Source organism: Thamnophis elegans, chromosome 4, assembly GCF_009769535.1.
Source record: "Thamnophis elegans isolate rThaEle1 chromosome 4, rThaEle1.pri, whole genome shotgun sequence".
In the NCBI taxonomy this organism is placed as follows: domain Eukaryota; kingdom Metazoa; phylum Chordata; class Lepidosauria; order Squamata; family Colubridae; genus Thamnophis; species Thamnophis elegans.
In genome coordinates this window covers 14,166,150-14,194,021 of record NC_045544.1, presented here as the reverse complement: position 1 = coordinate 14,194,021, position 27,872 = coordinate 14,166,150, and the positions used below count along the sequence as shown (strand labels likewise).

Genomic DNA, 27,872 nt, shown 5'->3' with positions numbered 1-27,872 from the left:
TGTAAAAATAATATTAAAGAATTTGAAGTTTATAACATTATTTGATCCTGTTTATTAGACTTTATGTATTGTTGTCTAGACATAGCATCAAATTTATGTTCTATTCATTTAGCTTTATTTTGTTTAACCTAAAGGTTACTAGGAAGGCTGCTGCTAATATCATATAAAGAATCTTAAAGTCCAAATCCCTTTGATTCCCGGTAAAATGAAACCTGCATCTATATGATTTTAATCTACTTGGACTTAATGTTCAAGCTTTTTATTATTTATAAAGGTAAATTCATTTTTAAAGCTGGAAGGATTAGAGAAAGAACAATAGTTACTGTGTATGAATAATCATTACACTTTCTAAAAAAATTCAAGTAGTGAATATATAGCAAGTCATATCATGGTACCATGGATTTGGGTGAGGAACTGCAGATTTATAGAATAAATTTTGCAAAAAAAATTGCTGCTGGAAAGAGTGTGCTTAGTCTAGATTTCCTGAAGAAGCCCTTCAAAGGAGTTTGCTGTTTCAATAGTTTTAATATTTGTAAGCCACCCAGATTCACTTATGTAAAATAGGGTTCACCGACAAAAGGGTGAACGACAAAACCGCGCCCGACTAAACCGCGGTGATAAAACCGCGTGTTCTAAAGCGCTCCGACGAATGAGCGCTGAATCGCGCCGACAACAGCACGGAGACAGAAGCGCGCTGTAAAACTAAACCTAAACCTAATCCCTAACGCTAAACCTAACCCTTAACCTAACCCTAAACCTAACCCTAAACCTAACCCTTAACCTAACGGTAAACCTAACCCTAAACCTAACCCTTACCTTAAGATAAATCGGCTTTCTGTCTCCGCGCTATTCTAAAGTGCCCTTCTGTCTCCACGCTGTTGTCGCCGCGTTGATGTCGCGGTTTTAGCGACGTGGTTTAGTCGGGCGCGGTTTTGATGTTCGCCCTTTTGTCAGGTCATGGTAAAATAGGCAACTATATAAATCAATGCAACAAGCAAAAAAAAATGTTTATGTTACCTGCAGCTTTTATGCTGCTATATTTTTTAAGAGACGGCCAACTTGCAGATTCCATTTGTTCTTAGTGTTGCAAGTTTGCATTCCATTGTCATCAATCATCATTATCAATGATTGCTGTCATATGTCAGCTAAGAGGGCTCAAGCAGAAGACTTTTGACCTTTTCCACTTTGAGTCTATGGACACTAAAATATGACATCTGGGGACATAGGAGCTATTCAGTCTTGTATTTTAAAGTTCATGTCGTATAGTATTTTAATTGTGATGCTTCTTAGATGAATAAACAAACAGGAGACACCCCCATCTCCATTAGTCTTTACTGTCTAATAAAATTAAAGCTTTACCAGGAGTTTTCCTTATCCTGATGTATTTAACTTCTTGCTGCCCTGATATCAGAGGCCAGGCCTGTAGATGATTATCTGCTAGTGGTGACCTTGCTGTCTCTACTTTGGAGGCCTTGATTTCAACAAAGGGAAATTTTGCTGATAAAAATATGCTCTTATTAGTAATCTGGAGATGAGATAGAGACAGATGTAGAATTGTATCCAGAAGATTATCAAAGTGAATCCAACACCAGTTCTCCTACTTCTTTTGTGCCTGTGGAACTATCATAGCAATTTACCTCTGTTGACTAAGTCTGTTTATTTTATTGTGAATCAGTTACTTACTCCCATGTACAGTCTTACTTAATCCACTACTATGGTTCTTTGATGGGGTAAATGGAGTAGAAAATGCTTTACATTTTGCTTCTTGCTGGAATAGGATAATCTTAATGGTGTTGACTCTTGTATTTGGTTAAATATTACAGCTGAGCAAGACTACAAGGATTATTTGTCCTTGGAAGAAAATGCTATTAACAATTATGTGTTTTTCTTTTAGTGCCCTTATGGTGTTCTGCTCGCCTCAGTTTAGCAATATGGGCCTTCTTTGGATTCTTCATTTTGTATGCACTTCGTGTGAATTTAAGTGTTGCCTTAGTGGACATGGTAGAACCAAATACAAGCTTGAACAAGAATATCACCTCAAATGTATGCCCAGAACATTCTTCCGCTCCCGTAGCTCCTCGTAACACCACGGTAATTTTAACAAGTTTATTTCTGAGAATGAATGTGAGCTGTACCTAATTGTTAAGAATTAGATCTATAATGGAAATAATAAATATACAGATAGTTTAAAAAGTGAAGGATTTAGGTATACAATTGACAGCAAAGTGTGCAACAATTAAAGAGGATAATTATATGAAACTGATGATGCAAATTAAACAGGATCAGGAGAAATGGAAAGACTTACAACTGTCATTATTAAGAAGAATAGCAACTATAAAAATGAACATTTTGCCAAGAATGCTATATTTGTTTCAAATAATACTAGTAAAGCTGGAAAAGAAATACTTTGAAGAATTAAATAAAACAATATTAAAATTTGTTTGGCTAGGAAAGAAAGCAAGAATAGGTTTGAAAATGTTGCAAGAAACCAAAACGGGATATTGGACTACTAGATTGGGAACTATACTATCAGGCCTCGGTACTCATGGGTGAAAGAATGGATTAGTTTGAGACATACAAGATTACTAACACTAGAAGGGCATGATCCTCAACTAGGTTGGCCCGCCTTTTTATGGTATGGGAAGAATAAGTTACATAGCTATTTCCAGAGACATTATGTCAGAAATGCATTGTTATCAGTTTGACTTAAAATAAAAGAACACTACTATTTGAAAATACCAATCTGGCTTTCCACTATGAAGGCATTGCTATATCCTAATGTTATTAATATGGGGAAAAAATTAAGATACAAAGGCATTTTGAATATTTGAGGAATTAAAAACTAAACAAGAACTTAGTAGTCAAGGGATAGATATCGCATGGTGGCCACAAATGAAGATTGTCAGCTCCAGCGCGCCTGGCAGCCTGGAACTGCCATTCGGGCAAGAGCTGCAGCAGGAGGACACCAAAACCACCCGCCCATCTAGCACTGATGTCCCTAAACAGATGCGAGACAGTGGCAGGGACGGCCTGGAAGGAGCCGCTTCTACTAGAAGTAGCAGAAGGCATGAGAAACTCAACCAACAGTTGAGCGGCAGTCGCCTGATGATGACATCATCTCTGCTGAGCCGCAGGCCAACGGAGCAGCCGCTAATCAATTAAACAGAGGCTGTGGAGACTGGCCCAGCAAAGAGACTTGCGTCTGCACTTTGAAGCTTCTGGGGTCATGTGGGATGGGACTGTGCATGTGATAGGATGGGGTGGCAAGAAGTGCTTAAAGGTGGTGGGAAGCACAGGGCAATCAGCTCTAACTTGAATTTCACTGCATTTTGATAACTGTGATTATCAGTCCATGCCAAAACGGGAGTAAAGAGATTCAACAAACCAGGTTTATGCTTGTTGCTTTTTCCTTCCTTTCGGAACCTGACACAGATACAATCTCATTATGAGAAAGATAAAATGTATGGATTTAATAAAGAGTTAATAGAACTAGACCAGATTCTAATTGGAACAGATGATAAACTGATAAAGAAATTATATTGTTACATACTAAGTATTAAACTTGAATGTGAGCAGGTAAAGGAGACAATGATTGCTTGGGCTAAAAACTTTGGATACGCAATAGAATTAGACAAATGGCAGAAACTATGGGATAGAAATGTTAAATTGATCGTATCAACTGCATACATAGAAAATCTGTACAAAATGTTCTATAGATGGCACTTTGCACCAGCAAAATTGACTAAAATGTATAAAAATAGATCTGCTAAATGTTGGAAATGTAATCAACTGCTAGGTTCATACTACCTTATGTGCTGGACTTGCCCAAAAGCTAAAAAATATTGGATGCAAATACATACTTGAATGGAAAAAATGATAAAGCAGCATATTGTTTGAAACCTGAGATATTTTTGTTGGGCATTCTACTGGAAAAATATGACAAAAAGATTATATGTCTGGTTTTACATATGTTAACTGCAGCTAGAATTGTATTTGCGCAACAGTGGGGAAATGATGAGAAACCGTCAGATGAGAGTGTAATTAAGAAAATATTAGAATGCGCAGAAATAGACAGATTAACTCATTATTAAGGATAAAGAAGAAACTGAATATTTTCTGACGTGGGATGTATTTTATCAATGGTTAGACCATAGAAACAGAAGTGAGAAAAGAGGAGATATAAAAAAGAATGTTAATGTGGAGAAAATTTGATAATGAAGATGTTATGTATTATTGTAATTATATTGATATATAGTTATACTATTAGCATTATTGTGATATATACAGTAACAAATATGTGGATTATGACTGTTCAAATAATTGTACCCAGATCTCACACTGTTTTGTAGAAATGGAAAGTAATATATATATAAAATAAATAAAAAATGGGGGAAAAAGAATTAGATCTATAATGGAAGACTGGGATGCCAATAGGCTTCAGCAAGTTCTTATTGACTAGAGTATTTCTTTCCTTTCCACAAGAAGAATACCTCTGCAAATGATAAAAGTGTGTAATGGCTTGTATTTCAAGAATGGTAACATAATCAATTGAATGCATTGGTAAGAATAGAAAACAAACCAGAAAAGGATTCCAAAACAATGTATATATTATTTACATTATTTAAAAACAATTTTATAGCACTTCTCTTTGACATATTGCAATAATTAAATTAACAAACAGTTTAAAAAAACCAATGTGGTTGTTTTTGCAGTTGGGTATACATTGTAAGAAGCTTTTTTTCATGTATGTCACACTAATGAGCACAGAGATTACTGTTACAGAAAATGGGATTTATTAATCAGGCTGTAACTAGGAGCAAATTCTACAAAGGATCATGTGTCATTAAAGAGTGGGAGAACACAATACTTTTATTTTTTGCTCTTATGATGTATAAAATATTGCTTCTTCCTCTTCTATTTTTAGGGGAAAAGCTATCCTTGGGATGCCGATATGCAAGGCTGGATTCTTGGGTCCTTTTTCTATGGCTACATCATTACTCAGGTTCCTGGGGGATATCTGGCACGCCGATTTGGGGCAAAGTTGCTCCTGGGATTTGGCATCTTGGGTACTGCTGTCTTCACCTTGTTCACACCACTAGCAGCAGATCTAGGAGCCGGATTCCTCATAACAGTCAGAGTTTTGGAAGGTCTAGGAGAGGTAATCTCTTGTTTGTGATATTGGTGAAAAGGTGGGGACGTCACTAATTGATCACCACTCTTCATAGTTTTTGACATAGAGTCTCTCCTGGCTCCTCACTCTCTTAAATCTTGCCACAGAACATGTTGGACTTGGATATGGAACTTGAGTGTTTCTTCTTTTCTGTCGGTTCTTCTAGGTCCACGTGAAAATGATGTAAAACACATTATGAAAGTAATGTGTATTTTTGTGAGTGTAACCGTAATATTTGTAAAGACAAGTGTGGAGTGTAAAGCACCATCTTTGTGAAATATTGTAGATATAAAGAGTAGTATACTCTTCTATATCTGAGTAATCCAACCCTGTCCAGTACTGCTGTCCCATATTTGTAGAAGATATTCCTGGGAGGGATGGGCAAAGAATGCCAAGAACATAAATACCCAAAGTGAAGTCACAAAGGCAGATTTCAGCTTCATCCATACCTTACAGTATTTAATGGAGGACTTTCTTTTTTGTCACAGTTAATCGTTTTCAAGGCATTTCTCAATATTTTGGAACACAAAATAGTGTAATCATTCAATCAGATTCATGATGTAAAAATTATGCCCACAGTTACCTTACAGAGGAAATGGGAGGCATAAAAATGTAATTAATAAATAAAGTGACATACATCTGCTCATTGGAATAGCTTTAAAAATAGTATCAGCAGAGCAAAACATTAAAGAGTTGGCCAGAATAAAATATTGTTTAGTTGTCTTGAGAGGCATCCAAAGTCACAGAATAGACTCAACCCATAATATTCACCCCAGTGAACAATTAGTGAAGACTAATTTCTTAGTAGCTGATTATAGAAGAGTCCTCGAAGTTGATCCTAAAATGGATTGTCCCTTTGCATCTTTGGATGCATCTTAAACATTATTGCTTCTTGTTTTCATTTTAAATTCTGCATTACTCTAACTGGGGTCTAACTTAATTTAAGAATAAGGGTTATTTTTTTATTAAAAAATATTTCATTGCCTGATTACATTACATCACCCTTCACTACATATTAATATTTATGGTCTAGATAGAAGAAATGTTTTGGTGGCTAAGACTTGGCAAAAATTGAGTGATCAGTATAACTGTCCACAAAACATTTTCATCTGAAGGACTATGATGAGCAAGAAATTAGTTCTGCTTAATTGCTCTTTAGTTATGTGCACTTGCTGAAAACAACGGCTTCATGCTAATATAACCAGTACTTTCCCAGGATTTATTGAAGAAAAAATACTTCATTCAAATAAAATATTGTATTTTATCGATGAATGTTTTATCTTGTTTTTGATATGTATATTACACATACATATATATATTATATTATAAGCAAGTACCGGTATATTTTCCAGGGTGTAACGTTCCCAGCCATGCATGCCATGTGGTCTAATTGGGCTCCTCCATTAGAACGCAGTAAACTCCTTAGTATTTCATATGCAGGTAAGATTTCATAAATATTTTTAAATTTGACCATGGTTGATTTGGGGGGGGAAGGGGGGGGCACAAGAAGATGACATCAGACCTGGGTACCTGAGAGACCGCCTCCTGCCGATTACCTCTCTCAGACCTATTAGATCGCACAGGTTGGGTCTCCTCCGGATTCCATCTGCCAGCCAATGTCGGCTGGCGACTCCCCGGGGGAGAGGAGAGCCTTCTCTGTTGCAGCTCCGGCCGTCTGGAACGAGCTCCCTGTTGAGATCCGGACCCTTATTACCCTCCCGGCCTTCCGCAAAGCCACCAAGTCCTGGCTGTTCCAGCAGGCTGGGGGGAGCTGAGAAGCATTTACCTCCACGGAAATTGTGAATTTTGGTTTTGTTTTTAATATGTTTTTAATATGTTGTCTTTGTCTCGTTCCCCCCCTCTCCCTTGTCTTTTGTGAGCCGCTCGTAGGTGCACAGCTAGGAACAGTTGTCTCACTTCCCTTGTCTGGTGTAATATGCTTTTATGTAGATTGGAGCTACGTATTCTACATATTTGGTAAGTAGTCTCATTTTAAGCATAATTCTTTGCTTAAGGGCTTTTTATGTTTAAATCCCAGAATAGGGCAGCTACGTAAACTATTATACTTGTACAGATGCTTTGTTTTTCGTACTTCTGGCGGTTTTGATTGTCTGGTTTTAACTTTATTTTTCCTGTCAGGCAGATGCAAGAATGTAAATTGTTGAGAAATTTGATGATTCCAAGCAGTTGTGGGATGTGGGCCTGTTTTTTTCCTTAATAATTCAGCCTTTCTGTAATAATTCTATTTTCTAAGCATTTCCCGTATGTGTGTGTGTTTTGTGTGTTTCTCCTTTCCCAGCTGCTAGCATTTTACATTTAACACCTTTAGCCATACTGGAGCCAACAGATCTAAAAGTTAATATGTTATGTACTATCTGTTATGCACTAACAATTGATTTTGATATAGCTGGGACACATTGACACAAACTTGTAAACATCACGCACAAACAATGCTGTTGAAATGCCCTGTAACTTTTCAAGGTTTTTTTTTCCTCACAAAGGATTATTACAAGGTTCTTATATTCACATGCAGCAGTGGTTCTTATATTCACATGCAGCAGTGGTACACCTCTTCTGTAGGTGTGGCCTGCTTTCCAGGTCCACTGGTGGAACCTCTTCTAACCGGTTTGGTAGATTTGACGAACCGGTTCTACCGAATAGGTGCGAACTGGTAGGAACCCACCTCTGACATGCAGATAATTTACTCTAGCCATAGACGGGTTTTTTTTTTCTGTCTTCAACTTAAACACAAGCACTTTTTCTTTCACTTTAAGGTGCCTTAGGTGTGTTGTGGTTCCTCTTCTGGATATGTATTGTTAGTGACACACCTGAAACTCACAAGACAATTTCCCAAGCTGAAAAAGAATATATTCTATCTTCCCTTTCACAACAGGTACGGACTGTCAACAAATAGTTATCGTCCAGGTTAATTGCATAAATATAAGTATAAATATAAATAAGTATAAATATCCACTGCCTATATAAAAGGGAAAAGTAGTCTTTAAATATGCTTTTAATCATGTTTTTTTTAAAAAAATTAAAAGACAAGAACTACTGAGGGTTCCGTTTATCTTCAAAAAATAAGTTCTCCAAACCTGTGATTTTCATTTTAAATTAATTCAGCCTAACAAACTATTAATGAAATGGTGGTAGCTATTTCTCCAATGAAAGAGATTTAGATTCAGTAAGTTCTCCTGTGTGCTGCTTGGGGAATCCAAGCATGGGTTAACTTTGTCCATTAGCCTAGAGACTGAGTTATGTAAATTGGTGACCACGCCTCCTCTGACTGGATGGGTCAGTTTTTTAACTCAGTCCAGCCAGAAGAGACGTATACCAATTCTTCTCCAGACTTCTGAGACAAATTTATACCTTCATTCTGGATTTCCCTGCAAGCACGATTGATCTAGTTGGTGGATTAAAGATTTGCAATGGGGAGGCGGCAGTTTGCTGCCTGCCAATTCCATCTGTGCTCGCTTTTGTCGCTCGGGTATTTATCTGGCATTTGGAGCCGTTTGGGTCTTAGTTTACCCGCAGGTGATTGGAGCCTTTGCAGGCAGCTGGGCAGCAAGCACTTTGTATTATGCCGATATGGGGGATTTTCTTTTCGCAGCGCAGAGCTTCGGCTGGCGCTAACGATTGGGTTTAAGAGCCTTGGAGCCTTTGAATCGCCCGCCATTCGCAGCACGGCTTTTTCTCTCTTGCCGCTCGGAGTTACCCGCCGTTCGCGGCGAGGTTTTGCCTTTTGCAGACTGCCGATCGCATTGGGGAAGCGCGCCAGCAATTCCGGCATTTTTTTCCTCTCTGAGAAGCTCGGGAGGCTGTGAATTGAATTTACAATTCAAATTTGGCGCTCGTTTGTCGGGCACCATACTGGGGCCGTTTCTTGCGCAGGCGCTGCTGGGATCGGGCGTTGCCTCCTCTCGCACTTGCTGATTCATCGCCCTCCCACTTCCCTCACTTCGGCTTTGTGTGCCTTTGGGAGGAGTTGTTTTCCTGCTGCCTTTGCTAATCACACGGTCTCTTGCCTTACAGTGAACTCTGTGCTTTGTGCCTTTTGAGTCTTTTCGAATCTCAATTCATTGCAATGGCTGATCATTCTTCTGTGGGAGGTACAGTTGAATCCTCTTCTGATAATCATAGTGCTGCCCAAGCGGGGGTTAGTTCAAGGCCTGGCAGAGCCACCTCTAGGGCCACCAGTCAGAGGCCCAGGGAGGCCTCCGGGGCTCCGGATAAGGGCCACAAAAAGAAGGATAAATCTAAAGCACCATCTAAAGTCTCTGGAGAGGGTAGGGTTCCCCCCCCCCCACGCTATTACCTCAGCACATTTCACCAGCTCCACGGCCTCCAGGCCTGGTCCCCTGATCGTTCCTTGCCTGCTATCTCTGAATCTGGGGCGGGGGGGGGGTTGGGGATCCAACTCCCCACAGTAATGCCCAAGGCCCAGGCTATTCCGATCTACTCTATGCCACGTGCTGGGCCTTCTGCAACATTTACTCCCACTGCTGCAGGCCTATGGCCTATGGAAGGCTATGACCAGGGCCTATCCCCAGACCTTTATCAAATGATATCTGCAGCCATATCCAGGGGGGTGGATGCTGAGCTACTTCGTAGGAATCAGGCCCTGGTGGCGGCTAGCACCCAGGGTGGGCCATCTCTCCCAGCCCCACAAGTGGATCTTCCTGATCTGCAGGCATGGCCCTCTTCCCCCCTTCCCTCTACTTATAGTGAGGATTCAGCCTTGGTGGAGGAAGGGGAGTTGATTGATAGGGAATTCTCTGATGATGAGGGCCTGGTCTTTGATCAGCCCAAGTCCTCTAGTCTGTTTAGGCCTATGCTGTTCAAGTCCTTATTGTTTAAAGCTAAGGCCACTACTCATATGGGAGAGGTAGCTCCCAAAGACAGTTCTGCTGTAGGTCTGGACACCACTGAACGCCTCTTTGCTGAACCAGTTTCATTGCAGGAGGTGATTCCTTCCCCAAAGCTTTTCATGGATCTCATTCAAAAACAATGGGATCAGCCAACTGCAGTTACCCCGCCTAGCAACGGGGACAGGAAGCTGTACACTTCTACCCCTGACTTGGAGACCATTTTGCAATTTCCAACTGTGGATCAGCCAGTAGCAGCCCTAGCTTCCCCTGCCCTGATTCCATCTGAGATCTCTGAGGGTCTGAAGGCTGAGGACCGTAAGGCCGAGACGGTTATTCGTAAGACCCACCAGGCTGCGGTCTGGGCCTTACGTGCTGCTACTGCGGCATCGTTCTTTAGTAGGACCTCTGTGCTCTGGCTTAAGCAGTTGCAGGAGAGGCTGGCCCTGACGAGGTGCGCCTTCACCAGGACGTTACTAAGATTATGGCTGCCTTAGAATTTTCAGCGGATGCCACGCTCAATGCTGCCAAGTTTGCTTCTCGTGCTATAGTGTCCAATGTGGCCTCTCGTCGCCTCTTGTGGCTCCGCCATTGGCAGGCCGACATTAAATCTAAATGGCGCCTGGCATCCACGCCCTTCAAGGGCGGGGCCTTATTTGGATCCGTTCTCGACCCTATTCTCAGAGACCAGGGACAAATGCAAGGTTCTCCCCTCCTCGGGGGGGGGGGCGCAGTACCAGATGGCAGCAGCCATACAACAGACGCCAGTCCTTTTGGGGAGGCTACTCTGGGTACGCAGCAGCCCCCTTCGTTCCCCATTACAACAGGGGCTTTCACCAGTCGCAGGACCACGGCCAGGACCGTGGGGGGGCAGAGATAGGGGGCGCCAACAGCACCAGACACAATCTCACAACAGGAGATCCTTTCGTGGCTCGGGGAACCGGTCCTTTCAGAGGTACCGATGACTCCCAAAGGGGGCAACCAGTGGGCGGGCGTCTTCTGGCCTTCGCTCATCAGTGGGCGGAGACCATGTCCGACGCCTGGGCCCTTCAGGTGGTGAGGCTGGGTCTCACCCTGGAATTTCTTTCCATCCCCCCAAGACGGTTCATCAGGTGCCCCGTGCCCAGGTGCTAAGTCAAGCGGCGCCTCATGGATGCCAAAATACATCATCTCATTTCCATCAATGCCATAGAGCAGGTTCCCAAAGGGCAGGAAGGTCAAGGGTTTTACTCCATTCTGTTCTTGGTGCCCAAAAACTCAGGAGGATGGTCGGCCATTCTAGATCTGAAAAGACTCAATTGGTACATCAAGTATCAGAGGTTCAAAATGCAGTCTTTAAAAAGCATTCTGGCATCCATCCGCCAAGGCGACATGATGACATCAGTCGACATCAAGGAGGCGTACCTCCATGTGCCCATCCACCCGGCACATCTACGCTTTCTACACTTCCAGTTTGCGGGCCGTCACTTTCAATACCGGGCCTTGCCTTTCGGCGGCCCCACACATCTTTACCAAGCTCCTTGCAGTGGTGGCGGCCTCGCTCTGCTCAGTTCCGGTGAGAGTAAATTGTTATTTAGACGACATCTTGGTCTTGTCGCCGTCCCGAGAACAGGCCCTCTGGGATCTTCAAGTAACAATGGACTCCCTGCGGAGGCACGGGTTCGTGCTGAATCTTCCCAAGAGTCATCTGCAGCCAACTACATTGCTGCTTCACTTAGGGACCGTCATCAATTCCGCTACCTGCAAAGTCTTCCTGTCCCTGGAGAGACGACAGAGCATCCAATGGCTGGCATCTCAGGTGTCAGCCTTGCGACTTGTGCCCCTGGCCCTACTCTCTCAACTGTTGGGGAAGATGATTTCCTGCATCGACATCGTTCCCTGGGCCAGGTTTCACGCACGACCACTCCAATGGTTCCTGCTTCCCTATCAGAGGTCCCACACCAGTCATTCACAACTCAAGGTCCGCCTTCTGCCCAAGCCCCTCAGATCACTTCAGTGGTGAGCGTCTTCCAAGATCCTCAAGGGATGCCCGTTCAAGGAGTGTGTTGCAACAGGTGCTCCCTCCCGCGGGGGACCCTGGCCAACCTAGGACTTTAGGACTGGACCGCCCTGGACTTTAATTGCTTTGGCATGTCCCATGCTTGGATTCCCCAAGCAGCACACAGGAGAACGACCGTTGACTTACCTGAACAGTCCTTCTATGTGTGCTGCGAGGGGAATCCAAACCTGCCCGCAGCTTCGGCTGGCCAGGGTTGTCGTGACTTTTACATTGACTGACTCTTCATTGACTTGTGACTTGACTATGACTGACTTACCTAATTTGTAACCTTGGTTTATGGCTTGTTTGTATGCTGTTTGGGCTATGGCCATCATTGTTATTGTTGTTGTTCTTGTTATACATCATTAAACGGCTGACTTCGTACAAAACTGACCCATCCAGTCAGAGGAGGCGGGGTCACCAATTTACATAACTCAGTCTCTAGGCTAATGGACAAAGTTAACCCATGCTTGGATTCCCCTCGCAGCACACATAGGACCGTTCAGGTAAGTCAACGGTCGATATAGTACCTGATCATATAGCCTAGTTTTTTTTTATATTGTATCTATGTGCAAAAAATTATGTCAGAATTAATCCTTCATAATGCTGAATAACAGATTCCTTAAAAATTAAATTCCCTGAGATCTAAATATTTTGAATGTATTCTTTTCATTTAGCTCTCCACCCAAAAATCTGTGCCTTGGAAAGCCATGTTGAAATCCGTTCCAGTGTGGGCCATTGTTGTCGCACACTTTTCTTATAATTGGACATTTTACACTCTCCTTACCCTGCTGCCCACATACATGAAGGAGATTTTGAGATTCGATGTGCAGGAGGTAAGCCACCCTACGCATTCCAATTTTACAAAGATTAACTTTAATCCTAAAGTGGTGCAACCGTGAGCCTAGATCCAGGAGGCTTTATAACTGTATTAATTATTCTGAGGTAATTCTGTTAATATCTAGACTGAACTGAGAATTTGATTCCCAATCTTAGGCTCAATTCTTGCATTTCTGTCCATCTTTCTATTCAACAGATAGCTCGGGTTTTTTTTAAGAACCAAAGTATTTTTCAGGGATATGGCTATAGTTAAATTACTGTGTGTATACTCCTGGATAATTCCTTTGATGAAATTATCGTAATAAATTGACATTATGAACTCTGTTAGTGGAGTCTTTTAAGTAATCATGACTTCTGGGTGGACTATTCTAAAAGGAACAAAAATGGAGAAAAATGTTGGCTTCCTACAGATTTCCTGATACATACTTGCATTTCTTCACAAGGTTATATACTTAATAAGTACAAGGGAAGAATCTTAAAAACAGGACAGAGCAGTTTAAATTCTTTAGTTATTATGTAATCATAACTTGGAATCTTGCTTCCTTTTTTCCTTTTTATATAGTCTATATCACGGGTGTCAAACTTGCTGCGTCACGTAGACATGTGACGTTTCACAACGTTTTTCCCATTCGCGGAACTGGGATGGGCGTGACTGCGCATAACACCTCTGGTCTGCGGGCTGCCAGTTTGACACCCCTGGTCTACATGGTGGAGGGGGTGTCTTTTTTTTTTTAATGCAGTGCCTTAAATCTAAAAGGTGCTGTTGAATTAATATTATATACATATTAATATGTAATGAGCCGAGGTGGCGCAGTGGTTAGGGTGCAGTACTGCAGGCCACTTCAGCTGATTGTTATCTGCAGTTCAGCAGTTCTAATCTCACCGGCTCAAGGTTGACTCAGCCTTCCATCCTTCCGAGGTGGGTGAAATGAGGACCCAGACTGTGGGGGCGATATGCTGACTCTGTAAACCGCTTAGAGAGGGCTGAAAGCCCTATGAAGCGGTATATAAAGTCTAACTGCTATTGCTATTGCTATTTCCCTCTCTCCCAGTAAAATATGCCTAAACCAAATGAGGCAATGGCAATATCCATTTGAATCCGGAATAATGAAAAAAGCTTTGTCTTAAAATTATAATGGGTCTCCAATGGAACAGGTGCTACATCTTGGCCTCATTCTTAAAATTCATTACTATATTGGTCTTTCCCTTTTTGATCATTAAAAAAGGTTACTTTGTTTAAGTAATTTTTAAGTGATTCTCAATGGCCTCAGGCAATTTCAACAATTGTCTGGAAGCTCCATGTCCATATTATATGCATACAAAAGCTTTTATACTGAAGGAAGCCAGAGAGAGGCTGTATTTTTCTCACCTCGTCAAACATCTGTTTGATGGTTGGAAGGAAGGAATTAACTTGAAGATGGATCAATTTCAAGAGAGTCACAAAAAGTTATATATAAATTACTGGTCACCTGCCTGCATTATTTACTACTATATTGGTTTCTGTTTGTGCTTATTTTTAAATCTGTGATCCTCTCTATAGAGTGTGTGTGTATTCATATCTAAAAATATGCATTTCTCATGCTTGTATCATAAATCATATCTACGACCTGACAAAGAATTATTCAAACTATTTTTAATAACAGAACTATCTCCAACCATTTTGCCCCCTCTACAGAATGGATTCTTATCCGCACTTCCTTATTTTGGCTGTTGGGTTTGTATAATTGTGTGTGGTCAGTTTGCAGACTATTTACGGGAAAAGAAAAACATGTCAACAGTCTGTGTTCGCAGAACATTTACAGTAATAGGTAAGAAAAGCATTTGTTTGCAATGTAGCCTATAACTCATTGAGAATACTGGTAGAATTAAAGTGAATTAGTTGGTAAAGAGGAACTTTCCCAATTACAGTACAGTTGTTGGTCAGAAGGACCCTGCTCCTTCCTGGATTGGCCCAGCATATCTTGAATATGTGTGAAGGTCACAATCTACTAGGATTATATGAAGTGTGATTCTTAAAAAAGAGTTCCCTATGGTAATTATATCTTAATTTCAGGTGTGAACAACCAGACCCACATGTGCTGAATGCAACCTAATTATTATGTTTTGCCTGTAATAGAGGAATTTCCCCAGTCTGGCAGCCTACACTTGGGAACAGTTAGATAAGGCTCTAAGAAACCTGGGGGAGGAGTGTTCTTAGCCCTTTTGCTTCTGTGCAATAACTCTAGGCTAACTCCCTTGTTTGAGCTCCTTCCCTGCCAGGCTGGTGCTTCTAAGAATGATAAGGATCACCCTGAATTTTTAGGAACCTTTTTTGGGGGGTGAGGGAAAGCACGGGCAAAACATGCTAGCATTATAACTTTGTTCAAAATGATAGGAATCTTATGCCTATGCAAACTTTTGCCCACCTGATACAATGGCATAAATGCAAAGTAGATTCTGTAGTACTAACTAGAAACTAGCTTTCCTGAAGTTCAGAAAAGCATCTTCTCTTGCTTCCCCACTGAACCTTTTGTCCTGGATAATACCTTGAAACAAACTGAAATTACAATGCATAAATTAACTGTTGAGATTTCAAAAGGAAATTGGTTTCTTTTTAATTCACAATTCTTTTTCTGCTTCCCACATTAGTCTCTGCTGCCTTGTCTTAAAATAAGTACCTTTGAACACAACGGAAGACTGTTAATAACTTTTGTGTATTCTTTTTTTTTTCCTGATCCAATTGATTTTTAAAATAGATTCAGTGTGTTGATTTTAATAAAGCGGCAGCAACAGCTTGGATGAATTTTAAAGTTTGTTTTGTACACTAGATGGCAATAGAAAGCAGGATAAATCACTCAATATTTTCTCATTTAATTTTTTTAGTTTTTTTTTATCATAGCAAAATAGTAATAATCAGCCAATCTCAAAGTATCTCAAAGAGCACACAATATACTCTCAGCTTGAATTAAAAAATAATTGATTTCTTTAAAGTCATATGGACAAATATTTAGGAAGTTGAACCTCCACGAAAGTCTAGCAGGAATTTTGATGCACATTTCATAATATGGCTAGTAGAAATCCTAAGTGTAATTTAGGCAAGCCATTAAAAACAGTTTCATGTTACTCCAGCAAACACCATCTTTTTGAATTAATTTGAATCTATTAGTAACAATGTTAGATTTCTACCATTTAATATACTGAGCTGTCTGAAATGCCACTGTATTGGGGATGCATTCTAATATAGGTAATCTCCTTGATGTACAACCATAATTGAGCCTGAAGTTATGTTTGCACATTGTACCAGACATTAATTGGAGTCTACACATGACTGCACCCAATTTTACAACTTTTGCAACTGTCATAAAGCAAACACTGTAGTCGTAAAGGAAATCCATTGTCCACATTGGTAGATTATGCCAGAAACTGGAAATAAACTCTTGATTTTTAAAAAAATGTAAGTTGCAGTCATGTGACCATGGAATATTGAGAAAAACCATAAATATGAGCCAGCTGCCAAGCACCTAAAATGTGATCAGGTGGATAATGGGGAGGAGGCCCAGCTTTTGGAACTTCTAATTCAGGTTATAAGTAGCTTTGGGGAGGTCCGTCAAAACTTTGAATGGTAGCTAAGTGACCAGTTCAGAGGTGGGTTGCTCTGGGTTTGGCTTGGTTCGGCCAAACCGGTAGTGGAATTCAGGCCTGGGTTTCAGAACCAGCAATGACCCAGGCCTGCCACACCTATGAACCGGTTCCCTCGCTGCCGCTGGGCTGCCGCCATTTTGGTTTTTAGTGATTGTGCATGCTGTAAATTTTTCTACGCATGCGCGAAGAACAATTTACATTGAACAGCGCAGCATGCGTCTGGCATATGCACAAGCAAAGTGAGACAGCGTGCAGGTTGCAAACCAGTAGTAAAACCGGCAGCAACCCACCCCTAGACCAGTCATAAGTCAAGATAGCTTACCTGTAAAAGCTGTTTTATATACGGATTGTTGACCTGACTGTTGAATTAGATCGACAGTGATATGCCAGGATTTCAGGAGGATAAATATATCTATCCATTCCGGTTATTGGGAATTTACGAAAAAAATAAGGAGTTCAACCTTTCTATGCAGTACATATGTTCTGATATCAAATTACAAATACCCTCAATCTTGTGTGCTCACAGTTCTACCTGCTTCCTTCTAAAATCTTGCTGTCTTTGTTTCCGAATGTCTACATAATACTAATCCCCTATTGTCTCCAACATATTGACTTTCTTGTGCTGATAATACTGTAGTGGGCTCCTTGAGCTTGGATGGATCAGAGGAGAATACACCTGTTTCCATTTACAAATTCCAAGAAATATGTATGGCTATTCTTGTTCCTTGATAATATACTATGGCACTGTTGAGTTATTGTCTATTTTAGACAATGTTATCTCTTTATTTAGGGATGAAGGGTGAAATTACACTTCAACGATCCTTTGTTGCAGGTCAAGAGCTGAAAGCTATAGCTACTTGTATAAAATAAACAAAAATCAAAAGTACACTAAAATATCACAGGAAGAATTAATAGAAAGTGCTTATATAAAGTTTCTATTTTTTGTTTTAATTAAGGAATGGTTGGGCCTGCAGTATTCCTCTTGGCCGCTGGATTTATAGGTTGTAATTATGAAGTGGCAGTTGTATTTTTAACCATATCAACGACACTTGGAGGATTTTCCACGTCAGGTTACAGTATCAACCATTTGGATATTGCACCATCGTAAGTTTTTTTAACGGTTTTTCCTAGTTAAGTTTTTTAACTAGCTGTTAATTAAGCTTTCCTGAAACAGATAATCTCATTATACTATGCATAAGGCACAGAATTCAATGAAGAGTTGTTTTAGAAATTGTTGCAAACCATGTCGCTCCCTTCTTAAGAGGTTCAAACAAGTTGAATTTCTATTTTCATCAACATCGGGCATGTTTTCCAAAACTGGTACAAATATCAGAGGACAACTATAGATTCCTTCCTGGTAGACATTTCTTAGTGATGAAAGAAACAATATTTTCACCCTTAATATTTTTGCTGGTTTTCCATTAAGAATAAAGATAAGTGGATAAGACTAGGAAAGGTTGACGACTAGACAATAACATCAGAACTTTTGCAAAATAATTTTGAAATAATAAAAAGTAGATATTACAGTGCATGTGACAAAAGCTAGTTTCTCTACAAATGTTCCCAGTGCTGCTTCCATTTTAGGCATGGTGTGCCATGTTAATCATGGCTCCTCCCAATTGGAATGGAGAGAACCCAAAACACTTGTCAAAGCCTAACTTAAAAAGCCAATCTTGGGCTCAGTTTCTGGTGTCCTCAATCAGGAGATACTTTCTTAATAAGTTCTTATCTTCTTATTAGAAGATAATTGCTGGATAGTTTGCATGCAGTTGGCTCCCTTGTATTGGGCAGAGAAAACCACCGCCTAGCATGTTCCTGTATTTTGGTATGGCCAGGTTTTATAAATCTGCCATTGAAAACTCCATTGGGAAGAGTTCTTTGTTGCCAAAGTGAATGAAAAAAATGTAGATACACAAAAGTTTGGGGAAAATATTTCTTTGTTATGAATGGAAAGTATTCTATCCCCAACATGGTTCCTCCAACCTTCCATAGCTACCAGTTGTTCCTTTCCCTTACCACTACTGCCATCTGGAGCTGATGGACAAGCAGATGTATACAGCAACTAGTCCTCCCCCTTTCCACTTGTCACAGTTCTCATAATGATAGCATCTTCCTGGATGCTCCTCCAAATGCTCCTCTGATCCATTTGGATTTTTGTGTGTGTGTGTGTGTGTTTGTGTTTTGGGGGGGGGGGTGTTTGTTGTTTTGGTTCCCTCACTACACACAGATAGGATCATATGTCTTCAATTCCCTAGAATACTGGACATGTTGTTTTTTTTAAACTTTTCTGGAGTGGCAAATACATTTGATAAATAAATCTTCTGCAGTCATTTCAAATATAACTTCAAGCAATAACCACATCAAAATTTAATGTTTAAATTCTTGTTAATCTATTGCAATAAAAACAATACAGATCGTTGTGGCGCCTTTAATATATTATGTCATAAGCTTTTCTAATCATATTTCTTCTAATACATGCAATTGATTAGCTGTTTTAAATTATAATTTAGTTATAAATTATAAGTTAAAATTCCAATTTTCCTCATGTTTCTACAATGCTAATACTTATAAAATTTTATTTTTCTCATAATCCCACACCATCTATATATATATTAGTATTTTTGAAAAAATATAAGTATAAGAGCGTACAAGATTATCTAAAAGACACCTTCTGCATTCAGATACCAATCACTGTTTCCTCTAAGGTGCGCGCCTGCGCGGCCGCACACATGGCTGCAATACCCCGCGCAGTAGTTTCTAATTGCCGCGCAGAGGCACGTGGGGCAGGTATCTGGACATGAACTACAGAGCGATCGCAATCAAAACCTCCTCCAGCTAAACCTTTTCTACTGCAGTACATTGCCACCCGACTTCAGGATTCTCTAATCAGTGTAGGTTGAAAAGAAAAACGGGAAAGGGATCTTAAAGATTTAAAACTCTGGAGCAAATGCTTCAGAGGCAACAACAGTTTTCACGGGGAATTAGAACAGTCAGAGAGCCCTGCCTGGAGTTTCCCCCCCCCCCCCTTCAGACCTGCTGCAAGATCGGCTAATTTGCTATTGCCTGGGCTGGCTCTCCCCGTTACATTTAGCAACAATGTAGCTCTTTTGAGCTCTTTTTCTCCCTCCTCGCTTCTCGGGGCTCCACCAAATGGGGGAGCAAAGCCCAGCGCCAGGCTTTGGGCTAACACAGGGATCTGCAGAGTTGGCTGTTTTAAGACTGGTGGACTTCAACTCTCAAAATTCTGGAAGTTGAAGTCCACCACCAGTCTTAAAAGAGCCAGCTTTGCAGATCCCTTGGCTAACATGATTGATGCCCTCGGAGTTGGAAAGAGGCGAGAGAGCCCGGTCACATGAGTCATGACACACATCAGCTTTGTGACCACATTGCTGAGTAATAAAAATTCCAGTCCCACGTTGTAATGAAGGAATACCTATATTTGATAAACATTGGGATTTTCAAAGTCATTGAGAATATTTTTGCTTTTAATCTAATTAAACTTCCTATCTGTCAGTTTAAAATAGTGACTTCCATAGAGCAAACTAAAATCACTACTTTATAAACAAAAGGAAGGTGTTTTTTTCTCTTATTTGGTTATGGTAGAGCCATTTTAACAATCTATATTTGCAAGTAGTATGCAGTTTTGCAGTAGTAGTAGGTTACTGAAACCCTCTGTACAGAAAGGAGCAAATTCCCACAAATTTTTAAACAATCAACAAGCATTGTTGAACATGCAGGCAATAAATCCTTGAGTTTACAAATTAACGATGGAAGAAAACTCTTAAATGTGAATGAGACTTTAATTATGGTGATTTTAATAATTCTACTCATTTAAAATAGAAAATTGCATATAATACATTCACAGAAGCATACAGTGTATAGACAACTTTTGCAATTGAATGTTAACTCATTAAAATGAAGTATATCAAGTGAAATTCATTAAAATGAAGTATATCAAACATTTACTATTTTAATATTAGTGGTATTAAGTGCCATTTATATATTCATTTCAAAGCTCTTTTTTATTTAATCCAAAATGAATTTGAAAAGATAATTGTAATAATTGATAAACCCTAACCCTATAGGTACATCATCAGTCAGTGCTGATGTCAAAACGTAAAGCTGGAGTAAATGTTGTTACGAAGAAAAAGTGCAGCTGGAAGTTTAAACTAGAATGGTTGGAAGAGTTAGTAGAAACTGAACTGCCAACTTCGTCTAGAAAACAGTTAACAAAACTGGGTGACATCTTCACTTATCGTGAAAGTAGTGACGACATTGTTTGCCAAATATGCCAAGAAGCTTGTACAGGTGGCACATTCGCCACTGGAAAACGATGGAACGATTGGAAAATTGATTATTTGAAGCGTCATATCAATCAGAAGATTCACCTGGATTCGATCACTAAACTACGATGCCAGAAATCTGGAGGGCTGCCGAGGCTACTGACTGAAAGTGCAGAAGACAAAGCAAACAGAAAAGAAGTTTCACTGCGCAGAAATGCTAATGCTGATGAAATCAAAATTTTGATTGATAATGTGTTGCTGGCCATAAACATGAATGTGTCAATGTTATCAGTCAAACCCATACATGACCACATAGGCAAGTATGTGTCCATTCCAGAAAGCTGGCGCAGCAAGAATTATGGCTTTGAGTTTGTGGAGTGCATCAATGCAGTTGTTCAGAAAGAAGTCATGCATGATCTATGTAATGCCAGTTGTCATACTCTTATTGCTGATGAAAGCACCGATGTATCAGTCACCAAAATGTTGATTTTGTATGCGAAATTCCGCCCGTCTAATGCTGCAATTTATAAGACCGTGTTTGCAGGAATTTTACAGTTGTCAACATGCGACAGCACAGCAATCACAGCAGCCATAAAAGAGTTCTATGCTACAAACAACATCAATCTTCAAAAGATGGTAATGTTTACATCAGACGGTGCGTCTGTGATGCTGGGTAAGCATAATGGTGTGGCTGCTCAGCTTCACCAAGATCTATCTCATTTGGTTGAACAGCACTGTGTGGCACATCGAGAAGACCTGGGGATTGATGATGCATGTAAGCACGTCTCACTTATGAAAGACATTGAGACTTTACTGCGCACTGTGTACACTCTATTCTGCCGCTCTTCTGTGAAGAAAACGGCATTTGCAGAACTAGCAGAAGTTCTTGACTGTGAAGCGGTAGCCTTCAGACCGTTGAATGAAGTACGATGGCTTTCCAGACATTTTGCCTTGCGAGCACTAATGAAAAACATTACAGTTTTGCTTGTGTACTGTAAAGAGCAAGCAGAATCACACAGTGACCCAGTATGTAAATATTGTTACAAAAAGTTGACGGATCCACAGATTCGTGCTGCATTGATTGTGTTTGATGACGTTGTTAGCGAATTAGCCGAGTTGAACAAGTTGTTGCAAAGAAGCAACCTGACACCAATAGAAGCTGTTCAGTTTGTGAAGGCCAGAATAGCCAAGCTTCGCCTGCAGTATTTAGGTGAAACGGTTTACTGGAATAACGAAGCTCGCGAATATATGAAGAGCAACCCAGACATTGACACGGCTCCTATACTCAGATTTATTGAACGTTTGTGCTTGCATCTTGACAGTCGTTTTCCAGACAATGAGCTGACAGATTGGAATATATTCGAAACTGCTGCTCTGTCGAATGTGAATTCTTTTAATTTTGGGGAAACTGAGATTGCAACTCTGGTTGGAAAATACCAGCATTTCTTTGACGATTTGGATGAAGTCAGCATCACATCAGCTGTACAATCACAATATCGTGACTTCAGATTTCTGGTGTCAGAGAAATTCAAGTCTGGATTAATGCACTCATTTGATGATGTAGTTCAGTTTGTACTAAGAGAGCAACAGTTTGGATTGCTGTCACGTCTGCTGGACATCTGCGCAACATTCCAAGCATCAAGCGCCGATTGTGAGCGAGGTTTCAGCTTGATGAATGCCATCAAGACCAAAGCTCGCAATCGGCTGCAAACTGAGCACTTGGATATGCTGATGCGAATCCGATCTTACCAGACTTCAGTGGTGCAGATTGATCTTGACAAAGTGTACTCGGAATGGTTGTTAAAGAAAGACAGACGTGAGAAACTTTAAGATGAGACAGACTTTCAGTGAATAACAGTGTACATTACCGTAAACACTATACATAATTTTAATATTTTAATAATATAAGTGATACTGATATATAACACTTTTAATTAAACGTGTATCTTGAATAAATATAACTTTGACTTTCAAATAACACTGATTTCGTTGTTGTCTTGGGTGACATCTGTGAAAAAAATTCAGGTGCTCAGGCATGAAAATGTGCCGCTCAAACACTATACTTTTCCGCTCACACTGAAAAAAAATTAGAGGGAACATTGATACCAATACACAGTAATTTATATGGACTGACAATCCTTTGTTTCATATATGTTCCCAGAAGGAAAATATGGGGATTCTCTTGTAAATGGCATAGTTGTTGAAAAGGGCCAGTTGTGGATGTTATACAACTAAGACATTTCTTAATGGGTGGAAAACCTTACTTTTTTCTGCGGGGAAGTGCTACACTGAGCTGTTTTGAGATAACTTTGTACTGTGTACTTCACATTTGCAGGATGCAAATAGGTAGGCATCTACTGTATATGTGTATTTATTAAATAACAATGCTGTTGGAAAATATAGTTTGCCTTAGCTGTCAAGTCTGAGCTGAAATGAAGTTGGAGGGAAACCATTTAATTTGCAGTGGGAATCCCCATACTAATATCGTAAGAAGCTGGACACATGAGAAGCGTTTCTAATCCTGTGCAGACAAGTGGATGAATCATGTGTGAAATTCTTTCTCGTCTCCCATTTCAGTCTGTCAGGAGGGTTTGGGTGCCAAAATGCTTGGACTGCTGTTGAGAAAATTCCTCTGTTGTGGAAGTGGACATACAATTTAATCTGGCTGTGAAGGGGCTGTGAAGGGGTAGGAAAAGAATTGTAAAATTGAGAACTGGAAAGTTCTAAAGGCTAATCCTTGTTTTCTTCTATTAACGTAGCTATGCCGGCATCCTCCTTGGAATCACAAATTCATTTGGTACTATTCCAGGAATGGTAGGACCACTTGTTGCTAAGGCTCTGACTCACAGTGTAAGTCACACTTATTTTATTTTTAGAAATGTAAAAAAAGTCTCATGTACCATTCTCAATTGAATAATAACTGTATTCCCTTGCTGATATAAAAAAGCTGAGCATTAGGGATTGGTAAGAAATTACCAATAAAATTCTAAGATTGTAAGCCAACTGAGAAGTTGCAAATATATTCCAGGAATGGCCACTGTTAAATTGCACATTGTTACTTTTAAAAATCACATGAATCTATCTAGATACTTTCAAGAAAATAATATTGACTTGTGTCTTAAATTACGTATTAATAAATAAATACAGCTAATTGTTTATTTTCCTTTAATATTCTATTTATTGATAGAACTCTGTAAAAAGATATATTTTAGCAAAAAAAAATTGTTCTGAGATTCTCCAATATAAATCTTATTTTAAAATAATTCTTCTCACAAAGCAATGCAAAGTAATTCCCAAAGTCAGCAACCAAGTTAAGTAAATGTTAAATAAAATTAGGATAGTTTATAATCAGAAGATAGCACAGCACAAGAAAGGAAACATGAATTCAAAATATTAATTAAAAAATATATAAGCCAGACCTCTGAAGAATGTTTCTATATATTCACAATAATGTTTTGTCATCGTTTTAAAAAAGAAGCCATATAGCTAAACGTTTGTAACTGACTAAGCAGCTTTAAAACATTCTTCATTTCTCAATATAATACTGGAGGAACGTCAGTAACATTTTAGTTTCTATTATTAAGCATCTTTAGACTAGGATTAAAGTTCTAACTTTGACTGTAGCTTATGAATGCAATAACCACATATATAAATTATAATTATAGCTTTTGTCCTTTTGCTTAATTGGACAAAATATGCCAAATTCCACATTAGTTTGTTTTGCACAAATAAATCTGTAACTTTCAAGTATCACTTTTCCAGTTCTCTAAAATAATACTTTAAATCAGAAATAAATGGTACTTCCCAATATGAGCTCATTTAAATGTTAATTTAATTGTTATTTTCCATTTCCACACATTGTAGTGGTATCCAAGTCAGTAAACTGAAGTTACTTAAACTTGGAGCTTGTTCCTGAACAAGAGTCGGAGTGTGATATCTACACTTTTTTTCTAAGAGAAATTATTGAATCTTCACATCCTCCTTTTCTTCCAACTTCTTGCTATTTTAATTATGCCTGGGGTTGCAGTTCAGCAAGACAGAGTAGAATCTGCCTACATCAAAACAGTAGCCATAACCTAACTGTGGAATTAAAACAATTGCTAATTATTCCTAGCTCTCTTTGTCTATGTGCTTAGAAGGTTCTAATTTGCATTGTTAACAAACTTAACTACAGCAATTGCACTAAGTTCTTGCAGCAAATTTCCTGGCTAGTGGTGAAATAGCATTGCATTTTTATTTAACAATGAGAATTAAAATGCCTTAGCTGTATCAATTTCCACATGATTCTTTATGCATTTTATTATTCCAGTTATGAATTACTGGAAACTTACAAGCAACGAATTGAAGAGTGAGCCCAAAGTATTCAATTGTGTGTGTAGTTCCCCCTCGCCCCCCCCCCCCAAATCTAACTTTTACCAAGTTCCTTTCTTTCTTTAGTCACCATCTGTAGGCTTTTCTTGGTTCTTCTCAACCGTCTTCACTAGTAATCCATATTTAAGCTTACCATTTTTCTGTGCTTTTCTCAAACTCATTTCTAGGATTCCTTTTGAAACTACACTTTTAATCTTGGCCAAACTGACTATAGTCCACTTTTCTCATGGAAGGTGGGCAGCTTTTTCTTTTTAAGATTAGATTATTTTTTTAAACCCTTTCGTAGGTGAAATAATGGTCCCAAAAGAAACAGGAAGCTCCCATTTTCATTCAGTGGAGGCAGAATGGAGGGATATCACAAATTATAGTAAGAAAACTGTTTATTCAATAGCAAGAGAGTATAAGCCACATGTATGCAAAAGTGGAGCTTATGACATGATGTCAGTATGAACCTGTGTCATTTTGACACAATTTCAGATTGGCTCAGATGCCTATATCAAAGCTGAATATTCATTCAGCCATGCAGTTCAATGAGTAGTCTTAACCCACATACTTTATTCCTCTTAGATCGCACAGGGTCGGCCTCCTCCAGGTTCCGTCTACCAGCCAATGCCATCTGGCTACCACCCAGGGGAGGCCTTCTCTGTAGCAGCTCCGGCCCTTTGGAATAAACTCCCCGTGGAGATTCGGACCCTCACCTCTCTCCAGGCCTTCCGGAAAGCCGTCAAAACCTGGCTGTGCCAGCAGGCCTGGGGTTGATAAGTTCCCCTCCCCTCTCGACTTGTATGGCTGTATGACTCTTGTGTATTTTAATTATGTGTATTGTGTTTGTATCCCCTTTTCCCCTTTCGAGTTGTTTGCTGCCCTGAGTCCCTCCCGGAGAAGGGTGGCATACAAATAAACTAAATCTAATCTAATCTAATCTCTTTAATTCAACTCTCAAGGTTGATGAAATAAAACAAAAGGGAAGAGAACAACAGAGCTCTCTGGAGAGAAGTTACAAGTGTGGATAATTTTACTTAGATATAATAGTCTGACACAAATACCAAATATTAGTGAATTCAGTTGTAATAATCTTTATAAACTATAAATCCTCCTCCCCCTTATTAAGAAAGTTGCAAATTGCTGAGGTGTTAACTAGTTTAATTACATCTAAATGAAATTAAGAATGAGAATAAGAATGAAAAAGATAAAACAAAAAGAGTTGCAAGAGAATACTGAATGAATATCTTAATGGAAAGCATTTTTCTCACTCTTGAGCATCATCCTGCTATACTGATTCATCCTTTTATTCTTCTTTCTCCAGAATACTATAGAAGAATGGCGAAACGTGTTTTATATTGCTTCTGCCCTTAACTTATTTGGAGCTATTTTCTTTGCATTGTTCAGCAGTGGAGAAGTACAAAACTGGGCACTCAATGGTTACCATACACATAGGAACTAAAGGAATTCTGGAGAGAATGACAAAGCATTACAATTACATCACTCGGAATGCCTTTTTATTGAGGATCTCTGTTAAACAGACAAAAGTGCAATTTAAAAAAAAACATTTACATTTTTAATAGGCTGGTTTTTGTATTAAACTGGGATCTAATCCAACAAATGAATACCTTCATTTGGTAAATATATGGTGTGCCATATTTTAATTATGTTATCTACTTTTTAAATATTTATTTATAAAATCAATGGAATGAGTGATTATTACAATGCCAGTAAGTTGTAATGAAGGGATAATGTATAAAAAGAAATGCAGAATGTTTGTGTTGCCTCAAGAGTGAAGTTTGTTAGAATTGTTCACTTGTATTTTTCATGTTGCATTAATTTAAACAAATGGAAATTAAATGTTCTTTTAAAATGTATGTGTTTCCCTATAAATCTGTTATGAGGTTTCTAAAATTCAAGGAAGCCACACCCTGCTGATTCAGGAATATAAGTCCAAATCCTCGGTTGCAGTCTATCAGAAAAAACTTTGAAAGCATGGCATTTCACTTCCCATATCTTTCTTACTTCAATTCCAGTATTATAATTGAAAAATAACCCTCTTTATCCAAATAAATAAAGATTCAGGAGCTTTATATATTATACATTTATATGTTATCTACTAATATTTGTGGGCAGCAATTAAAGATGCTTAATTGTAATTGAGGATGAACAAGTAGCCAATCACTCTTCAAGGATTTGATGTGACCATGTACCATTAAAAACTTTTAGCCTACTGTTAATTCCTCACTTGTACCAATCTACATGGCAATAAGCCCTCTGTCAATTTGTATTACTATATCACCCAGAATATCTATATAGCAGTGTTGTATCACACCTTTTTCATAGATCAGTTCTCTTAAACTGTTTTTGAGATTAGTGCACTAGGAGACTTCCCTGCACCTCTCTCTTAAGAGATCAAGAAATATCAGGAACTCCTGACTAGTTAGAAAAATATTAGGAATGGTAGATAACTTTATACAGAATATCGTGGGATTAACTAATCAAATGTAGTGAATGAGCAACTATGTACACACAATTGTATAATGAAAATCAAAACTGAAATAATATCCAAAATAAGGGATAGTTGTAGAGGCTTTTCTTTGTGTGACATTGTGAATTTAAATGATGTAGTAGACTAAAAAGAGCTTGAGATTGAAACCATATACTTGAATTGTCAAGATTCAAATATTATGAAAAATATT

General features: G+C 39.2%; 1 protein-coding gene across 2 annotated transcripts in view; it reads left to right on the top strand.

The window, feature by feature from the left end:
* The window catches only part of SLC17A5 (solute carrier family 17 member 5), a 33,958-nt gene extending 6,911 nt beyond the window's left edge, over nucleotides 1-27,047 (top strand). For both annotated transcript variants that reach the window (XM_032215194.1, XM_032215195.1), the window contains exons 2-11: nucleotides 1,895-2,091; nucleotides 4,925-5,158; nucleotides 6,523-6,610; nucleotides 7,061-7,147; nucleotides 7,945-8,063; nucleotides 12,751-12,909; nucleotides 14,589-14,721; nucleotides 17,491-17,638; nucleotides 23,577-23,667; nucleotides 26,495-27,047. In XM_032215194.1, the coding sequence (XP_032071085.1) occupies nucleotides 1,895-2,091; nucleotides 4,925-5,158; nucleotides 6,523-6,610; nucleotides 7,061-7,147; nucleotides 7,945-8,063; nucleotides 12,751-12,909; nucleotides 14,589-14,721; nucleotides 17,491-17,638; nucleotides 23,577-23,667; nucleotides 26,495-26,632 (1,394 nt within the window). In that variant the 3' untranslated portion in view covers nucleotides 26,633-27,047. The remainder of the gene's footprint in view (nucleotides 1-1,894; nucleotides 2,092-4,924; nucleotides 5,159-6,522; nucleotides 6,611-7,060; nucleotides 7,148-7,944; nucleotides 8,064-12,750; nucleotides 12,910-14,588; nucleotides 14,722-17,490; nucleotides 17,639-23,576; nucleotides 23,668-26,494) is intronic.
* Nucleotides 27,048-27,872: the final 825 nt, after the last annotated feature.